General features: G+C 42.5%; 1 protein-coding gene across 2 annotated transcripts in view; it reads right to left on the bottom strand.

Moving 5' to 3' along the window:
• Positions 1-18063, bottom strand: part of usp53a (ubiquitin specific peptidase 53a) — a 173235-nt gene that overhangs the window by 56946 nt on the left and 98226 nt on the right. For both annotated transcript variants that reach the window (XM_084312808.1, XM_084312809.1), the window contains exons 9-10: positions 17229-17378; positions 779-947 (exon numbers count right to left, since the gene is read on the bottom strand). In XM_084312808.1, coding sequence (XP_084168934.1) covers positions 779-947; positions 17229-17378 — 319 coding nt within the window. The remainder of the gene's footprint in view (positions 1-778; positions 948-17228; positions 17379-18063) is intronic.

Raw genomic sequence — 18063 nt, forward strand, 5'->3', positions numbered from 1 at the left:
GACTGTGCACTGCAGACTCAGGGAGGAGGCAGAGAAGGAGAGAAAGAGACACAAGAGTTACAGGTAATGGAAATATATCTTTTTTCTCTTTCTTATTAAAAACTTGGCCTATTTGAAAGGAGATTGATTTAATAAAGATAAATGAGCGAAAAATCAATATACAGTGTATATACAGTATATATATATATTAATATATTATTATTATTATAGTAATTGGCTATCATACTGCAATATAAACTGAGTTTTATAGTGAAAAGAGCAGCTTTATTGGTCAAGATTGAAGGCTCTATATTGCAGGAAATTGCACATACAGGTTAATTCAATTAAAAAAAAAAACTGCCATGGAGGGGGTCGTGCCGGACCCCCTCCAAACCACCTGTCAAAAAACCGCCTGTCAAAAAAAATAAAAATAAAAATAAATCTTGCACCCCCACTTTCAACTATAACTAGGCGGCCATGTACAGGCATAGTAGGTAGTAATATAAGCATAGTAGTATCGACATATAACATAGTAGGTAGTAATATAAGCATAGTAGTATAGACATATTAACATAGTAGGTAGTAATATAGGCATAGTATATTACTTAGTTGCAAAGTGCATAATAGTAAAATACTGTAAGAAGGTTAGTAGTTTCATAACAAAAATTTGAATGACTGAGAAATATTCCCAGTGGCAGTGGGAATCGAACCCCCAATGCTAGCACCAGGCACCTTTACCTTTGATGGCCGTTGACCAGGGGCCTTGTAGTGGGACTGGCTGCTGGTGTGAGTACTGTACCTTGGTGATGGCCGTTGACCGGGGCCTTGTAGTGGGACTGGCTGCTGGTGTGGCGCGAGCCGTCGTCCGTGGACACGGCACTCCCGTCAGGGTTGGAGTAGAACAGGAGGAGGGGCTGGAAGTGACCTTTGATGCATTTAGTGACCACGTCCTTCCACCTGGACCCGATCTGAGGACAAGAGGACACGGAGGACACTTGTTGTGAAGGATCAGATTAAACCGAATATATATATTTATTTATGGATATATATTTAATAGTATTTGTATATCGTTTGATATCCCCTGTATATTCCTTGTACAATATACACTGAATATCCCTTTAGTCTACTAACAGCCCATAATAGTTTCATTCTACCATTGGACGAGAACCTGGCGCCAGCAGCCATACCCCTTGGTTCAAGTTCAATCGTGCCGACAAACATGTCGTTACAAGCCCGGTTCCGCGTAGGAATACGTCTGGCGAAATACGAATGGTACTATTTGTTCACAGCGCACATATATATATATGGCGCAAGTAAAGTAGAACTTTCTTTTAGTCCATTAGTCCTTTACCCTCCAACCTAGTAACAGACGCGAAGCCTCACCCACGACGCACGTGTGGTGCAGTATGGCCTACTTGGCCTCAGAATAGGCATTGAGACATCGTGTGGATTAATAGTTGAATTGTCATAGTTTGGCACTATACCGTCGAGTTGGACGTATTTCTATTAAGTTAATAATAGTCTATTATGTATGGTGCATCGTTCGGTTAGAGTTATAAAGTGAGCAGTACCCCCATCGTTCCTGACGTTATCTGGAGTCTTAACCAGGCTGGGCAGACCACGTGTGGTGCTTGCATCCGAGGAGCTCCGGGCCAGGACGAGTGGACATGTACATTGGATTACTTTACCCGGACGACGGCGAGCCTTCCACGGCTTGGATTATCTACGTGCTTTGGGTGCTTTGATTATGCCATGGATAACGGCCAACACTGCTGAGTGTTGGAACTACCCCCCGAGAGGAGTCCAGGTGAGACGGCGCTCTACCCCGAGTGAGGTCGCCTCACGTCTCTTCGTTGTGGACCGGCAGCTACCGTCCACCAGAGGGCCCAGCTGTATTCATCTGCGGACCGAGGTTCTGTGGGCACCGTGTTCAGCACTCTGAATTCTCCCAAGAAATCGTCGGCCAGATGGGATACCGCCAGCGGCTCTCCTAACCCCCCCCCTACTGTCTTACAACCAGCGGGACCCCCCCTTTAGTGTATCCAGCTATAATCATTTAAGTACCATCGCTATAGTTCCCTAAAGAACCAGGTTGTATACTTGCTCCCTGCGTAACCAGAGATTGGACATTCAATGTTGATTTACCTACGAATACTCATTTGCCTTACAAGTGCATTTCAAATCATAAATGTCATTAAGTGAACGTTGTATATACCCTTTGCTATATAAAATATTCGATTTATACATTTGTGTGGACTTCGTTTCATCAGGTGGGAAAGTGTTCATCATATCTATATCATGTACTGGATGGCCAGAAGTTAAAGTACAAGCGGTAGTGGTTTAATAATACCATACTTATCAATACAGTCAGGGAATTGTACCCCTCAGTTACAACACTGATGAGTCTATGTGTGTCACACAATACACAGAGACAAAGAGAGAGACACACTGTGGTCTATATACATGTCACACAATATACAGAGAGAGAAGGAAGAGACACACTGTAGTCTATATACATGTCACACAATACACAGGAGAGAGAGAGAGAGAGAGAGAGAGAGAGAGAGAGAGAGAGAGAGAGAGAGAGAGAGAGAGAGAGAAGAGAGAGAGAGAGAGAGACTGTGTTCTATATACATGTCACACAATACACAGAGACGGATACAGAGACAGAGAGAGAGATATACTGTGGTCTATATACATGTACACATACCATAACACAATACAATACACTGCAGACAGAGAGAGAGACAGATACTGTGGTGTAGTCTATATACATATTACACAATACACTGCAGACAGAGAGAGACACTGTGGTGTGGTCTATAAACATATTACACAATACACTGCAGACAGAGACAGACACTGTGGTGTGGTCTATATACATATTACACAATACACTGCAGACAGAGAGAGAGAGACACTGTGGTGTAGTCTATATACATATTACACAATACACTGCAGACAGAGAGAGAGACACTGTGGTGTAGTCTATATACATATAACACCCCTTCCTGACATAGAGCGACGCGAGCGAGCGAGAAAAAGTGATTAAAATGTATTCGTTTCAATCAGACTATCCTGACCTGCCGCGAGCGACAGCAAACTGAGCAGCGATGTCGTCCACCCCTCAAATATTCGCTCGCTGTGTCTCTAGTTGAGCGATTACGCGGCAGAGTCCCGCCCCTAAACACTTTTTATTGGTCAAGAATCGCAGGCTGCTTTGCCCCTGTGTGCTTCCAGGTAACACACACACACACACACAGACACACTCGGACACGCGCCGCCTCATATCAGGACAGTGTCGCGAGCGATTTCGTCTCCAGTTCGCTCGCTCGCTGCCTGTCAGGAACCGGTGTTACACAATACACTGCAGACAGAGAGAGAGAGAGAGAGAGAGAGCGAGCGAGTGAGAGAGAGTCTGGGGGGGGGGGGGACCTGGGGGGGGGGGGGACCTGTTGCTGAGCCTTTATATTAAATCTCCTGGGCAGCTTCCTCACAATAGAGCATGAAGACTGTGGTCTATATACATGCCCACAGCACATACCATAACACAATAGAGAGAGAGAGAGAGAGAGAGAGAGAGAGAGAGAGAGAGAGAGATAGAGATAGAGAGAGAGAGAGAGAGAGAGACCCATCAAACCAAACCAAAGCAAGCACAACTCAAATCTTAACACTAATATTAACACAACTATTCAGGACCCTTTTTTAATTTTATTATTCAAATTTTTCTTAAATCAATTTGAAAAACAAACAAACAAACAGACAGGCCGGCCGGCCGGCGCTGTGTGCAGGGTGGAGGCAGCGTGTGTTTACTTAGTCCTGGATCTGTAGTGAATATTACGCACCGAGGCAGAATCTCACAATCGCATTAGCTAAGCTGGGCTACAGTAGGTGCGTGCGTGAGCCCCGCCGCCACAAAGGCAGACCGCGGGGCTAACAGATGCTCATCTGCTCCTTAATTAAGCAGATGAGGGGTACGAGAGGGGGGGGGTGGGGGGGGGCAGAGGGGGGAGGAGAGGGTGGGTGATGGAGAGAGAGAGGAGGTATATAGGGACTGATGCAAAGAAAAGAGAGGAGGGGGGGGGGGGGGTGCGTGAGAACAAAGAGAATGAGATCATGGATGAGAGAAGAATGAAAACAAGACGCAGCGAAAAGTACTAATTCTCTCTGAGTGGGCTACGTTAAAGGAGCAGTCCACCCAAAGCACACAGGATAGATTAGATTAGATTAGATTCAAATGTATTATACAGCACAACGCTATTAGGGGTGGGTGGATCAATATTGTGTCGATCCACTGATCCATGCATGTGTGTGTGTGTGTGTGTGTGTGTGTGCATGTGTGTGTGTGTGTTTGTGTGTGTGCGCCACTAGAAATAAATGAAAAAATATCACAATCTCTGTACATACATCTGATTAGCACTACACTCCGTAGTACTAATTTATATATGTTATACCCAGTTTAATCACCTGCACATTGTATATATTACTATTGTACTTTACTGTTACATTATTTTGCACTCTGGTTGGATGACAAACTTATTTCCGTTGTACTGTACTTGTGACAATACATTTTAATCGAATCTAAATAATCTCAGGGGGTATGGGAGGGCTCAAGTGAGGTGTACAGGCAGCATTTATATATAAATAAAGCATGTATGTATAAATAAAGCATGTATGTATAAATAAAGCATGTATGTATAAAAACAGCATGTATGTATAAATAAAGCATGTATGTATAAAAACTGCATGTATGTATAAATAAAGCATGTATGTATAAATAAAGCATGTATGTATAAATAAAGCATATATGTATAAATAAAGCATGTATGTATAAATAAAGCATGTATGTATAAAAACTGCATGTATGTATAAATAAAGCATGTATGTATAAAAACTGCATGTATAAATAAAGCATGTATGTATAAATAAAGCATGTATGTATAAATAAAGCATGCATGTATGAATAAAGCATATATGTATAAATAAAGCATGTATGTATAAATAAAGCATGTATGTATAAAAACTGCATACATGTATAAATAAAGCATGTATAGCATGTATGAATAAATAAAGCATGTATGTATAAATAAAGCATGTATATATAAATAAAGCATGTATGTATAAAAACTGCATGTATGCATAAATAAAGCATGCATGTATAAATAAAGCATGTATGTATAAATAAAACATGTAGGTATAAAAACCGCATGCATGTATAAATAAAGCATGTATGTATAAATACAGCATGTACAGTATGTATAAATAAAGCATGCATGTATAAATACAGCATGTATGTATAATTAGAGCATTTATATATAAATAAAACATGTATGTATAAATAAAACATGTATGTATAAATGTCTTTCCACTATTATCCTACCCATACCTGTTCCCTTCAGAGCTTCCTGTTCCCTTCAGAGAGCTTCCTGTTCCCTTCAGAGCTTCCTGTTCCCTTCAGAGAGCTTCCTGTTCCCTTCAGAGAGCTTCCTGTTCCCTTCAGAGCTTCCTGTTCCCTTCAGAGAGCTTCCTGTTCCCTTCAGAGAGCTTCCTGTTCCCTTCAGAGAGCTTCCTGTTCCCTTCAGAGCTTCCTGTTCCCTTCAGAGAGCTTCCTGTTCTCTTCAGAGAGCTTCCTGTTCCCTTCAGAGCTTCCTGTTCCCTTCAGAGCTTCCTGTTCCCTTCAGAGCTTCCTGTTCCCTTCAGAGAGCTTCCTGTTCCCTTCAGAGCTTCCTGTTCCCTTCAGAGCTTCCTGTTCCCTTCAGAGAGCTTCCTGTTCCCTTCAGAGAGCTTCCTGTTCCCTTCAGAGCTTCCTGTTCCCTTCAGAGAGCTTCCTGTTCCCTTCAGAGAGTTTCCTGTTCCCTTCAGAGCTTCATGTTCCCTTCAGAGAGCTTCCTGTTCCCTTCAGAGAGTTTCCTGTTCCCTTCAGAGCTTCCTGTTCCCTTCAGAGCTTCCTGTTCCCTTCAGAGCTTCCTGTTCCCTTCAGATAGCTTCCTGTTCCCTTCAGAGAGTTTCCTGTTCCCTTCAACGAGCTTCCTGTTCCCTTCAGAGCTTCATGTTCCCTTCAGAGAGCTTCCTGTTCCCTTCAGAGAGCTTCCTGTTCCCTTCAGAGCTTCATGTTCCCTTCAGAGAGCTTCATGTTCCCTTCAGAGAGCTTCCTGTTCCCTTCAGAGCCTCCTGTTCCCTTCAGAGAGCTTCCTGTTCCCTTCAGAGCCTCCTGTTCCCTTCAGAGCTTCCTGTTCCCTTCAGAGCTTCCTGTTCCCTTCAGAGAGCTTCTTGTTCCCTTCAGAGCTTCCTGTTCCCTTCAGAGAGCTTCCTGTTCCCTTCAGAGAGCTTCCTGTTCCCTTCAGAGCTTCCTGTTCCCTTCAGAGCTTCCTGTTCCCTTCAGAGCTTCCTGTTCCCTTCAGAGAGCTTCCTGTTCCCTTCAGAGAGCTTCCTGTTCCCTTCAGAGCTTCCTGTTCCCTTCAGAGAGCTTCCTGTTCCCTTCAGAGAGCTTCCTGTTCCCTTCAGAGAGCTTCCTGTTCCCTTCAGAGCTTCCTGTTCCCTTCAGAGAGCTTCCTGTTCCATTCAGAGCTTCCTGTTCCCTTCAGAGAGCTTCATGTTCCCTTCAGAGAGCTTCCTGTTCCCTTCAGATCTTCCTGCTTCCTGTTCCCTTCAGAGCTTCCTGTTCCCTTCAGAGAGCTTCCTGTTCCCTTCAGAGATTCCTGTTCCCTTCAGAGAGCTTCCTGTTCCCGTCAGAGAGCTTCCTGTTCCCTTCAGAGCTTCCTGTTCCCTTCAGAGAGCTTCCTGTTCCCTTCAGAGAGCTTCCTGTTCCCGTCAGAGAGCTTCCTGTTCCCTTCAGAGCCCTGTTCCCTTCAGAGCTTCCTGTTCCCTTCAGAGAGCTTCCTGTTCCCTTCAGAGAGCTTCCTGTTCCCTTCAGAGAGCTTCATGTTCCCTTCAGAGCTTCCTGTTCCCTTCAGAGAGCTTCCTGTTCCCTTCAGAGAGCTTCCTGTTCCCTTCAGAGTGGCACTACAGAAACTAGTTTAAGGGTCAGGCGAGGCTCAGCCCTCAGTAATTAGCCGGCGCCTGGGGGGGCAGCGTGGTTTGTTTCAAGGGGCACACGTTGGCACAGTAACACAGCCTGAACTGTGTTGAACCCGCTCTGCGGAACGCGGATAACTGAACCGGGCTAATTTGAAATAAGCCGCGGCTAAATCTGCCTGGCTGGGAAACAGACCTCTGTGCTGCCGATGGATTCACCGCGGGGACAGGGAGAGCCCCGGGGGAATCACGGGGAAAAGGCCGTCGAGATTGAGATTCGATCCAGGTACTAAGGCTTGGCAGGCAGAGCGAGGCGGTGGGTACAGTAGTCCCCCCCGCTCTGTTCGGGGAGAGGGGGGGGGGGGGGTGCACACGCAGCACAAGCTGCTGATTGATTGATACTGAACCAGCTAGCCGCTGCTGCATCACAGGCCTGGGGAGAACAGTCTGGGTGGTGTGAGTGAGTGAGTGAGTGAGTGAGTGAGTGAGTGAGTGAGTGAGTGAGTGAGTGAGTGAGTGAGTGAGTGAGTGAGTGAGTGAGTGAGTGAGTGAGTGAGTGAGTGAGTGAGTGAGTGAGTGAGTGAGTGAGTGAGTGAGTGAGTGAGTGAGTGAGTGAGTGAGTGAGTGAGTGAGTGAGTGGGTATCTCTCTCTCTCTCTCCCTCTCTCACAAACACAAGTCTGTCAAGGAATTTACAAGCTGTGCACAGGCACCCATTCATTAGGCACCCATCCAAGCTCAACAACAAAACATGCACACACAAAACAATTCTACTCACATGTCCACACACAAAACAATTCTACTCACACGTCCACACACACAAACACGCACATCCACACCTTGTAAAGCAGCAGCCTCGACAGCCTCTCAGCCTCTCACAAGCCTCAGGCTTTCACGACGGTTCAAACAGCACACGTCTTCTCACTGCACAGCGTTTAACCCAAACGCATCAGCTACTCGTTACTTTGAAGGAAATGATTTTGCATAATAATAAAACATGGGACAACGTGATGAAGATGATGTGCTGCTACTAAGAAGGGAGATCCCCCCTGGAACGGCCCTTCTAAGGTTTCTCCCCTCCACATTGCCTGTGGTGTTTTTTTTCCTATTGCTAGGTTTTTAGTGAGTTTTTCCTTACCTTCGCGTTGGGTATGTAGTTTCAAGTTTCTTTAATAGTTGTCATACAGAAGTACAGAATACTTTTATACAAAATGCTTCTTACTGTTACGCTCCAGAGACTGTGCTAGACAAGATAAGTATCAAATAACATAGTATAGCATGTAAATTAGAAGTAGAAAATGAGGTCACAGTGTTCAGTATAGACATATGTACAATGTTCGATGCAGAATAGACGTAACTGAGTTACCATATAATATACAATACTATGCAGTGTACTAATATACAATACTATATAGTGCAAAGCAGAAATGGGATGAGGTACAATTTAGGTACAATTTACAGTAAGGTGTACGAGTTGTAGTGCAATCCTTTATCAATAAATATAAAGTGTGGGGAGTGGGTGCTACAGTGTGTTTGTTTAAAGTGAGTGTGTGCTATAAAGTGTGGGGAGTGGGTGCTACAGTGTGTTTGTTTAAAGTGAGTGTGTGCGTGTGGATGTGTGTGCTATGTGCGTTTGATGGTTGTTGTGTAGTGTTCATTGTTCGTTGAGCAGCCTGATGGCCTGGGGATGTATTTATTTAAAACATTTTGGACTTCATAGTGTTTTTCTTTTGTTCTTGATTTATTGTGATCTTTCTTCTTGACTTGTTTAACACAATGGCCGCCAAGAACGACTTACCTCGTTATAGCCCGGCAATCGTTGGCCGCCAACAACGAGTATACTCGTTATTATGATCGTTATTTATTTTATTCGCTATTTCCATTCATAATTCATCCTGCTATGGTGTAGGACTGTGTTGCACTCTGTCTGAGACCGCAACGGTGCGATACCGCCACCTAACACCTTGCGGCCGTTATTGCACTCCATTTGAAACGATGTGGTTTGTTTTCCTGGCCGAGCTGCAGCGTGCAGGCAGGGTCTAAATACTCCAGCAAGGCAAGCGCTCATAACGATGCATCGACGAGGCTCCACCGGCCGCCCGTTCATTTTCTTTGGTGGTAAATGTGGGACACACTAACGCAACGAGTATTTGGAATGGCGATCAGATAATTGGATTATTCTTTTTGCAGTACATCATAGACAAGGTAAGGACTATATATTATCAATCTTGCGTTGATCCGATAAAAAAAAAATCCGCGATCGTAGCCTGTGTGTGTGTGTGTGCCGTTGGCTGCGATCAAAGCACAGAAGGCCGGTTTTCCCCTGTCCCCTTTCGTGCATGCATGATGAAACATAATACCGATAATCTAGCGTTGATTTCAGGATGATTCAATAATCAGGCGAGAAATGGCAACGTGTTTAGTGAATTTCACTAAAGGGCTGTTTGACGGAGTTCCCTGGGATTACACAGGTTCACTCTACAACTATACTCATATTCACCACGGTATAAAATGGAAATGTATGGATGAAAAAAGTATCTGTTTTTTGCATGTTGACCGGAAGAAACCCACTGACAATCAACGGCATTATTAGATCCATAGCTATAATATAAAATATAGGTTTAGCTCTACAAACAAGGTGAGCGATTACATGGGGTTAATGGGTGGCATGGCCTATGCACTTCCCGGAAGGGGCGCGGCACTCAATGTGTTAAAGAAGTCGTGTCCGGCCCATGGGGACATTAACGTGTGTTGTCGGGCCTTACAAATACATTTGATTTGATTTGATTCAAATTTAAAAACTGCCTGCTTCAAGAGGATGTGATCAGAGCCGGCGTTATTGGACCACCTGCCACTAACCTAATCTGATCTGAATAATGCTCCAAAATTGTGCAACACTTTGGGGTCCCTTGACCCTCGAGATATGAGAATGAGTTATATGCGTAGCGACTAGTCTCTCCTTTACAGACCTGCCCACTTTATGCTAATCACATGCCGGTTTAGGAGAGAACCATGCAGTTCTTTGCATGCAGTACCAAATGTGTTATTTTCGCCTATTCTAAAAATTGTGTATTTGACCATTTCTGCAAACTAGGGTCTCTAAACAGTCTTGGAATTGTATAAATTGATATGATTGGAAAGCTGAGACAGTGGCTCAGGAGGTAGAGCGGTCGCCTGGTAGTCAGAAGGTTCTCGGTTTGATTCACGGTCCTCCAAGCAAGACACTTAACCCCTAACTGCTCCTGAGGATCAGGTTGGCTCCTTGCATGGTTGCCTCTGCCGTCGGTGTGTGAATGTGTGAGTGAATGTGAGGAACAACATTTTTATTTTCCAAAATGTATTTATTTATTTTAAACTTGACCTCACTGTATAAACTGACCTACTGTAACTGCTAGTATGATCACAGCCTCATGAAAGGTTACAACCACAAACTAGAAACCTGGACATTCAGAGGATGCATTGCTCCTCTAGGTGTATTGCAGGAGGGAGATCCAAATCACAGCATGGATTCTCTATAGTCTTGGTGTCATAATGTGGTATTTTGGACAGATTTTTTTTCCCTCTTTTTTCTTTCCATCACTTTTCTCCCAATTGTTCTTACAATGAATGGAAGCGGACATGGCTGGTTAGCCTAGGCATTGTCCAACTAACACTCTCTCCCGAAAGGCTAACCGGTCATGTCCACTTCCATTCATTGTGCTAAGCTAGGCTAACGTGCAGCCAGATAGCTTTCTACTGAGCGCACAGAGAGGAAACTGGTATCCATCTCTCTGGAGAAGATGGTAAGCAAATTTCCCAAACCACACATCCTGCACTCTCTCACACACAAACACTACAGGTCACTTTAAAAAACATTACTATGTTTTTGAATAGTATAGTTAGTATAGTATAGTTATATATAGCAGGGTTCGAAATTAACGGGGGCTTGGGGCATAATGCCCTTGAAAATGGATAAAATGCCCTCGAAAATCAGTTAAGGGGGGCACTTAATGCCCCCGACAGTTTACTAATTATATATATTTATCCGGTAATGGAGCGTCTGTGTATCGTATACGGTTCAGATGACGCGCAAATAAAAAAAATCATTTGGCGGAGCCGGTGTTCTGCACTGGCTGCAGCAGCAGCAGCAGCCAGGTGCTAGTCAGTTTGTGTAAAAATGGCACGCACAATATAAATCAATCTTCATTACGACTTTAAAAACATAGCCATTAACATTACATAGGCCTACACACATCTTGCCATAGCGTTAGCAGTTTGTACAATGTTTGTAGCTGTTAGCTAGCTAGCCCTTCACAACAACAGCTAACACCGTAGCTACTAGCTACTGTAGCAGAGGAGGAAATGGGAGTCTGAGAGGCGGGGTGTTTAAAGACAATGATAGGCGTTTATTCAACATCCAAGAAGGCTAACATACAACTGTGTTTTACTAACTCCAACCGGGACTATTGCCGCTTTCGCGCTGCTTGTTGACGTTATGAACTGCTCCTAACGTGACCGGAGCTGAAGGTGGCGGTGCCACACGCTAAAATGTCCGTGGGGACCCGGCGCCAACCCATAGATAGTTCCAACTCACCGAATTACGTAATCCACCACAGTTGCACTCAATATTTAAATAATGTTAGTCTAAATATATGTAGACAGAAACACAATAATTTCAAGCAGAAAACGAATCTTTCCATTAAGAACTGACAAGCAGGGAATTTAAACATGGTTGACATTGTTTTTGTGTGTTTATATTAATTAAAGAAAGGAAAGTCTAGTGCTGGCTGAGCATATTGTTTGTTTGCACTAAATTAATACTTTGACAAATGTAGCCTATATTTTTCAGTCAGTTCGGTCTTTGTGTGCCAAACATTATTTAAGGCTGTAAACACTGTAAACCTTTTATTTTATTTTTAATAAATGAGAAACATGTTTAGATTTGAGTGTTATAGAAAAAGAAAGCAATACGCTTGGACCAGCACTCACAGATTTTGGTATATTTAATGGCAGCCTGAAACAAACATGTTTCGGAACGATTATGTTCCGAAACATGTTTGTTTCAGGCTGCCATTAAATATACCAAAATCTGTGAGTGCTGGTCCAAGCGTATTGCTTTCTTTTTCTATTATACTCGACGGGATTTCAGCACCCAGTGTTATAATTTGTGAGCGCAGTCTATCTTGACTTTTAGATTTGAGTGTTACATTTTTTTTAATAAAAATTAACGTATATCGAACTGAAAACCGTGACCCCAAATTCGTGATATGAACCAAACCGTCCATTTTGTGAACCGTCCCACCCCTACCGTTTATCATAAAAATTCAGTGCCCCCGAAATACAAAAAAAAGCCCCCGAAAATCAATTAAGGGGGGCAAAAAAAGCCCTTGAAAAAAAATGTTAATTTCTAACCCTGATATATAGTATAACTGTATATTGTATAGTATATTGTATAGTATTGTAGTATATAGGACTCATTACCTTTAATTCGTAAGCTTAGCATTGTATTGTATTTTATCTTAGTGCTTTTTATCATGTCTATTTTATTATCTATTAAATAATTCATTTCACTACATGTCTCGTGTATGTATGTGACAAATAAATCTCTTGAATCTTGTAACTCCACAAAAATAACTGGCCAGTGACAATGAGCAAAAAAAACGCTGAAGGAGGGGGCAGAGCTGCTGACTTGTCATCCCAGCGGAGGCTCATCAACCCGGGGCTCGCAGAAGGTCAATCGATGGTCCTTACTGGACGATTAAGATAGTAGTAAATGGAGATAAGAGATAGAACAGCAGTGCCACCTTCTTTTTTTATCAGCTTAGACAAGCATGTTTACGTACCTTGGCCTCGATGGCAGTTTGTTTGTACAACGTGAGCTGTGACTCATCAGTCGTGTGCGACTGGATAGATGAGGCCTGATAGTGTGTGTGTGTGTGTGCGTGTGCGTGTGTGTGTGTGCGCGCGTGCGTGTGTAGGACGTTGCTGTAAATGATATACATTATGTATTATGTTTTTAAATTAATGGAAGAATGGCTTTTCTACAGGGTATCTGCAGATTTCAACAAGTTAAATATAAGACTTTTTAATACCACTTACTGTATGTATTAACAATTTCAGGATCATACTAGCAGAAACAACAAGACATAGCGACACTGAACTGTCCGCTGCACTTGCGTGCCAATTTAAATTCTTGTGCGTTCCATACAAGCTCTCGCTAGACACCAAAATATGGGTAGCCCCGCAAAACAACGACTTGAATACAAAAACATTTTATATATTTAATATTATTTCATATTGATAGAGCCATATGAAATCCTCGTTCACGGAATCGCGGACGGAATCGCGGAATTAACCAATAAAAATGGAATCAACTGCAAAATGTGGAATATTGCAGAATTTGGCCTAATCTGGACTGCAATTACGTTTTTGGGTGGAACGCTCGGTGCACACGCGACCGGGGAGGCGGACTCTAGAGCGGGTTACACACAACACAGCAGTCTCCAAGCGTCTCGCTGCTTCGGTGTTAACATCGTCAAGAAGCTAAGAAATTCCCCAATAAGCCCTCAATTCAGAGCAGAGCAGTATCCTAATGACTTTTATGCCTAAGGTGTTTTGCAAATTCTGTCAACGTTCCGTGGACTGGAGCCACAAAAACACTTGCGACACTATTGTGATTAAATAGCTATAACGTTAGGACATGATAGCTTCTTGCTAAATCTAGTGCACCCATCCATTTGTTTAATGCAAATGATTGTCATTATACACTGCCCTTTATAATCTAAATAAATTTAAATAGCTATGAAACGTTACAGTACATATAGGACTATAGATGGAAATGATAGCTTCTTGCTAAATCTGGTGCACTCATCCATTTGTTTAATGCAAACGATTGTCATTATACACTGCCCTTTATAATCTAAATAAATTTAAATAGCTATGAAACGTTACAGTACATAGGACTATAGATGGAAATGATAGCTTCTTGCTAAATCTGGTGCACTCATCCATTTGTTTAATGCAAACGATTGTCATTATACACTGTCCTTTATAAACGAAATAAACTAAATTAAGGTGCCTAAATTATGCATTACTATATTTCATCACAATATAATAGATATAGCTAGGCTATTGACATTGTCATTGTGATAATGTCAGTAGTAGCTAGCTGTATCTATTGTTTACACTTGAAATGTGTATTTTTATTTTGTCACAATATTATTTGAAAAGTATTGTGTAAAATGTAACTGTATTTCTGAGTTGCAGCACTTAAAAACATTAAATGGACTGTTATATCATATTCAATTGTGGACATTTATTCATTCCCACTTATTAGACACTATTTCTGATGGTAAAATTAGCATAAAAAGCAAAATACAGAATTCTGAAATATTAAAACGGAAAAAACTGAATTTGGGAAAAAATTTAATGGAATTTGGAAAATAATAAAACAGATTTCATATGGCTCTATCCTCTGACCACCATAGACGCCTACATAATGGAGCATTCGAAGCAGGTGCTCCACCAGTATTGAACTTGGGGGAGCAAACGTGTCCCTTTGCTCCCTCACTTTTTGATCATATGAAAAATATGATATGCCCCCCCCCAATATATAAATCTTATCTAACCATAACTACGTAATTTCAATCAAATTAATAATACGCAATGACACTTAACACTTTGAGCGCCACGCCTGGTTTTCCGTTTTACCGGCTGAATGCCACCATCGGCGCCAATGTTAACGTTAATATCGCCTAATCTATGTTTTAAATTATGGCTATGTGTCGAATCTGCCCATCGCATTATCAAATACTATTTTCCAGTCAGTGCTGTGAAGGCAGATTGTTTTTTTTATCGCGTCGTTTCCGTTTCAGAGCAGTTAGAAAAGCCCCCGTTTTGATATAAAAAACAGCTCATTCTGGAGCATTCTATGAAAATCGTCTTTTAGTGGAATATTCCACAACGTTGATATTCGTCTGCCTTTTTATGAATTGTTTCAAATAAACGCTAGATGATCAATATTATACGTGCACGCAAGCACATTACGGCCGCGCACTGATAATCGCTCCGTTGATTTCCTCACGGACTTTTACAGTGAAACCGAAAGAGGACATTTCACAAAACAGCTTATAACTTCATCAAACTTACTCTGATTATCCTAACACTGATAACATAGAGTCCTTACCTGACATCAGATGGTATCCAACTGGTATATTCCAATTCCTGATCACCATTCGAAAAAATCGATACGTGTATGGATCCAACTGTAGAACTCCATGATCAGCGGGGATCTGAGGTTCCAGAATGAACTGTGGTAACCCCGGCTGGATCAGTGAACTGGAAAATGTGGAGTACCGGATTTTTTTCCCCATTCATTTTCATTGAGTCTATTCCAAAATCACTTATGTCATCTGGGAGACGACAGGGGGCGCTTTTTTCCACAGTGATCGCCGGCGCCCCTCGGCTATACTCGGGTAGGCTCGGGTGATGCAATAATTTTTCAGATCGCTAAAAAAAAAAAAAAAAATCAGAGAAATCTCGTGAGTGGCATTCAACCACCTATAAAAAAACCCGAGAAATCTCGTGAGTGGCACGGAAAGTGTTAATAGCAAGTTTTTAAGTTTCCAAAGATTGCGACACCCCCCTGCCCATTATGGTTTGATCCAGTGCCGACCACCCCCCAGCAGACAGAGTGGAGCCGCGGCACACACTCCGCACAGCGCTGCAGCCTCCAGGTGAATAAGGTGGTGGCCAGGCAGCGTGAACACTTTAGGCACAACAGCAGGCTTTTCCACTAAATAAGTTGTTCAAACAACCTATTATGTTAGACATGTCTTTACTATTGAGTGGTAGAACTTCTACCACACAATACAATAAAAGTGTTTCACGGTCCGAAATGCCATCTGGTCATACCGTAAAATAAATCCTCTAATAAATAATAATAATAATAATAATAATAATAATATAACTTTGGCGTTAGCCGCTAGCTAATGTTGTCATATTATCTAGATAATGGTGTCAGCTGGATGACATGACTTCGTTTGCAAAATACGTTCGCTATCTATATGGCAGACGAGCAGGGCCGGATTAACGACGGCCGCGGCCCGTGGGCCTCTAGTGACGAGGGGCCTCAAATTTTCTTTTTTTTTTTAACTTTTTTTTTGGCGATCGATGTCATGACTGTGCATTGCAGACTCAGGGAGGAGGCAGAGAAGGAGAGAAAGAGACACAAGAGTTACAGGTAATGGAAATATATTTTTTTTCTCTTTCTTATTAAAAACTTGGCCTATTTGAAAGGAGATTGATTTAATAAAAATAAATGAGCGAAAAATCAATATACAGTATATATACAGTATATATATATTAATATATTATTATTATAGTAATTGGCTATCATACTGCAATATAAACTGAGTTTTATAGTGAAAAGAGCAGCTTTATTGGTCAAGATTGAAGGCTCTATATTGCAGGAAATTGCACGTACAGGTTCATTAAATTAAAAAAAAACCACCCCTTGCCTGTCAAAAAAAAATTAAAAAAAATTAAATTTAACAAAGAAAATAAAAAATAAAATTGCACCCCCACTTTCAACTATAACTAGGCGGCCATGCTGACCACTCCTGACGTGGAGCAAAGGTCTGCAGTCATGTAGCATGTTGCACTCTGTGTACTCATGTATGTACGACATACTTTGTAATTGGGACACAGCCCGTGTCTCCCTTGTTAAAAGCAGTGTGCGAGCCTCTCTCTCTCTCCCTCCCCTGTCTCCCGTGTTAAAAGCAGTGTGCTAGCCTCTCCCTCCCTCCCTCTCTCTCTCCCCTGTCTCCCGTGTTAAAGCAGTGTGCGAGCCTCTCTCTCCCTCCCCTGTCTCCCATGTTAAAGCAGTGTGCGAGCCTCTCTCCCTCCCTCTCTCTCTCCCTCTCTCCCTCCCCTGTCTCCCATATTAAAGCAGTGTGCGAGCCTCTCTCCCTCTCTCCCCCCCTCTCCCTCTCCATCCCTCTCTCTCTCCCTCCCCTGTCTCCCATGTTAAAGCAGTGTGCGAGCATCTCTCCCTCCCTCTCTCTCTCTCCCTCCCTCCCTCCCTCCCTCCCTCCCTCCCTCTCTCTCTCTCTCTCTCTCTCTCTCCCTCTCTCTCCCTCTCCCTCTATCTCCCTCCCGTCTCCCCTGTTAAAAGCAGTGTGTGCGAGCCTCTCCCTCCCTCCCTCTCTCTCCCTCCCCTGTCTCCCGTGTTAAAAGCAGTGTGTGCGAGCCCCTCACCTCTTTCACGGTGGCGTCGTCGAAGAAGACCCACTTGGCCGACTTGGTGTGGAAGGTGAAGGCACAGTAGTGGCGGCTGGAGTAGCAGATCATCCCCACCAGGTGCAGCTCTACCCTCTTGGCGTGTTCATCCGTCACCCTGTAGAAGAGCTGCACACACACATCATATAGTTATGACCTTATGAGTTTTTTTTTTTATTGAGAAAAACATAATACAAAATTGACAGATCAACATGTGTATGTGCTATAGGATGAAAAGAAGCCTAGAGTCAAACTCAAAATCCTGCAACAAAAAAAAAGGAGGGGGACTTGCATTACCTAATTTAATTAAGTATTATTACGCAGCACAGGTAAAACCAATTCTAATATGGATGAAAAACGAGATGAGACCCAAATGGAAGTCAATTGAGTTGAATCTAGTGGAATCACTCAGCACATTGATCTTCTCTAGATATAAAAAAGCACAGATCAAAATATACAATTATTCTATATATAACACATTTAAAATCTGGAGGGAAATATGTAAAATAAATAAAATTAAGGAACAAGAAATGATCTGCTTAAGACAAATAGCATGGGACCCAGATTTTCCCCCAAACAGTATTGATGGTTTTTTTAAGACATGGGAAGCTAAGGGCCTCATACGTTTCTATCAAATGTACAATGAAGGAGTGGATTATTTTGAAAATGTAACTAATAAATATGCCTGTCCTAGTAATCACTTTCACCGATACCTGCAAGTAAGAAGCTACTTAAGAGAAAAAGTCCAAATTAAAACTCTTGAAGATCTCCACCCCCTTCTGAAATACATGATAAAGACTCAACAAAGCCATAA

This window comes from Notolepis coatsorum, assembly GCF_963971535.1.
Source record: "Notolepis coatsorum genome assembly, chromosome: 4".
Classification (NCBI taxonomy): domain Eukaryota; kingdom Metazoa; phylum Chordata; class Actinopteri; order Aulopiformes; family Paralepididae; genus Notolepis; species Notolepis coatsorum.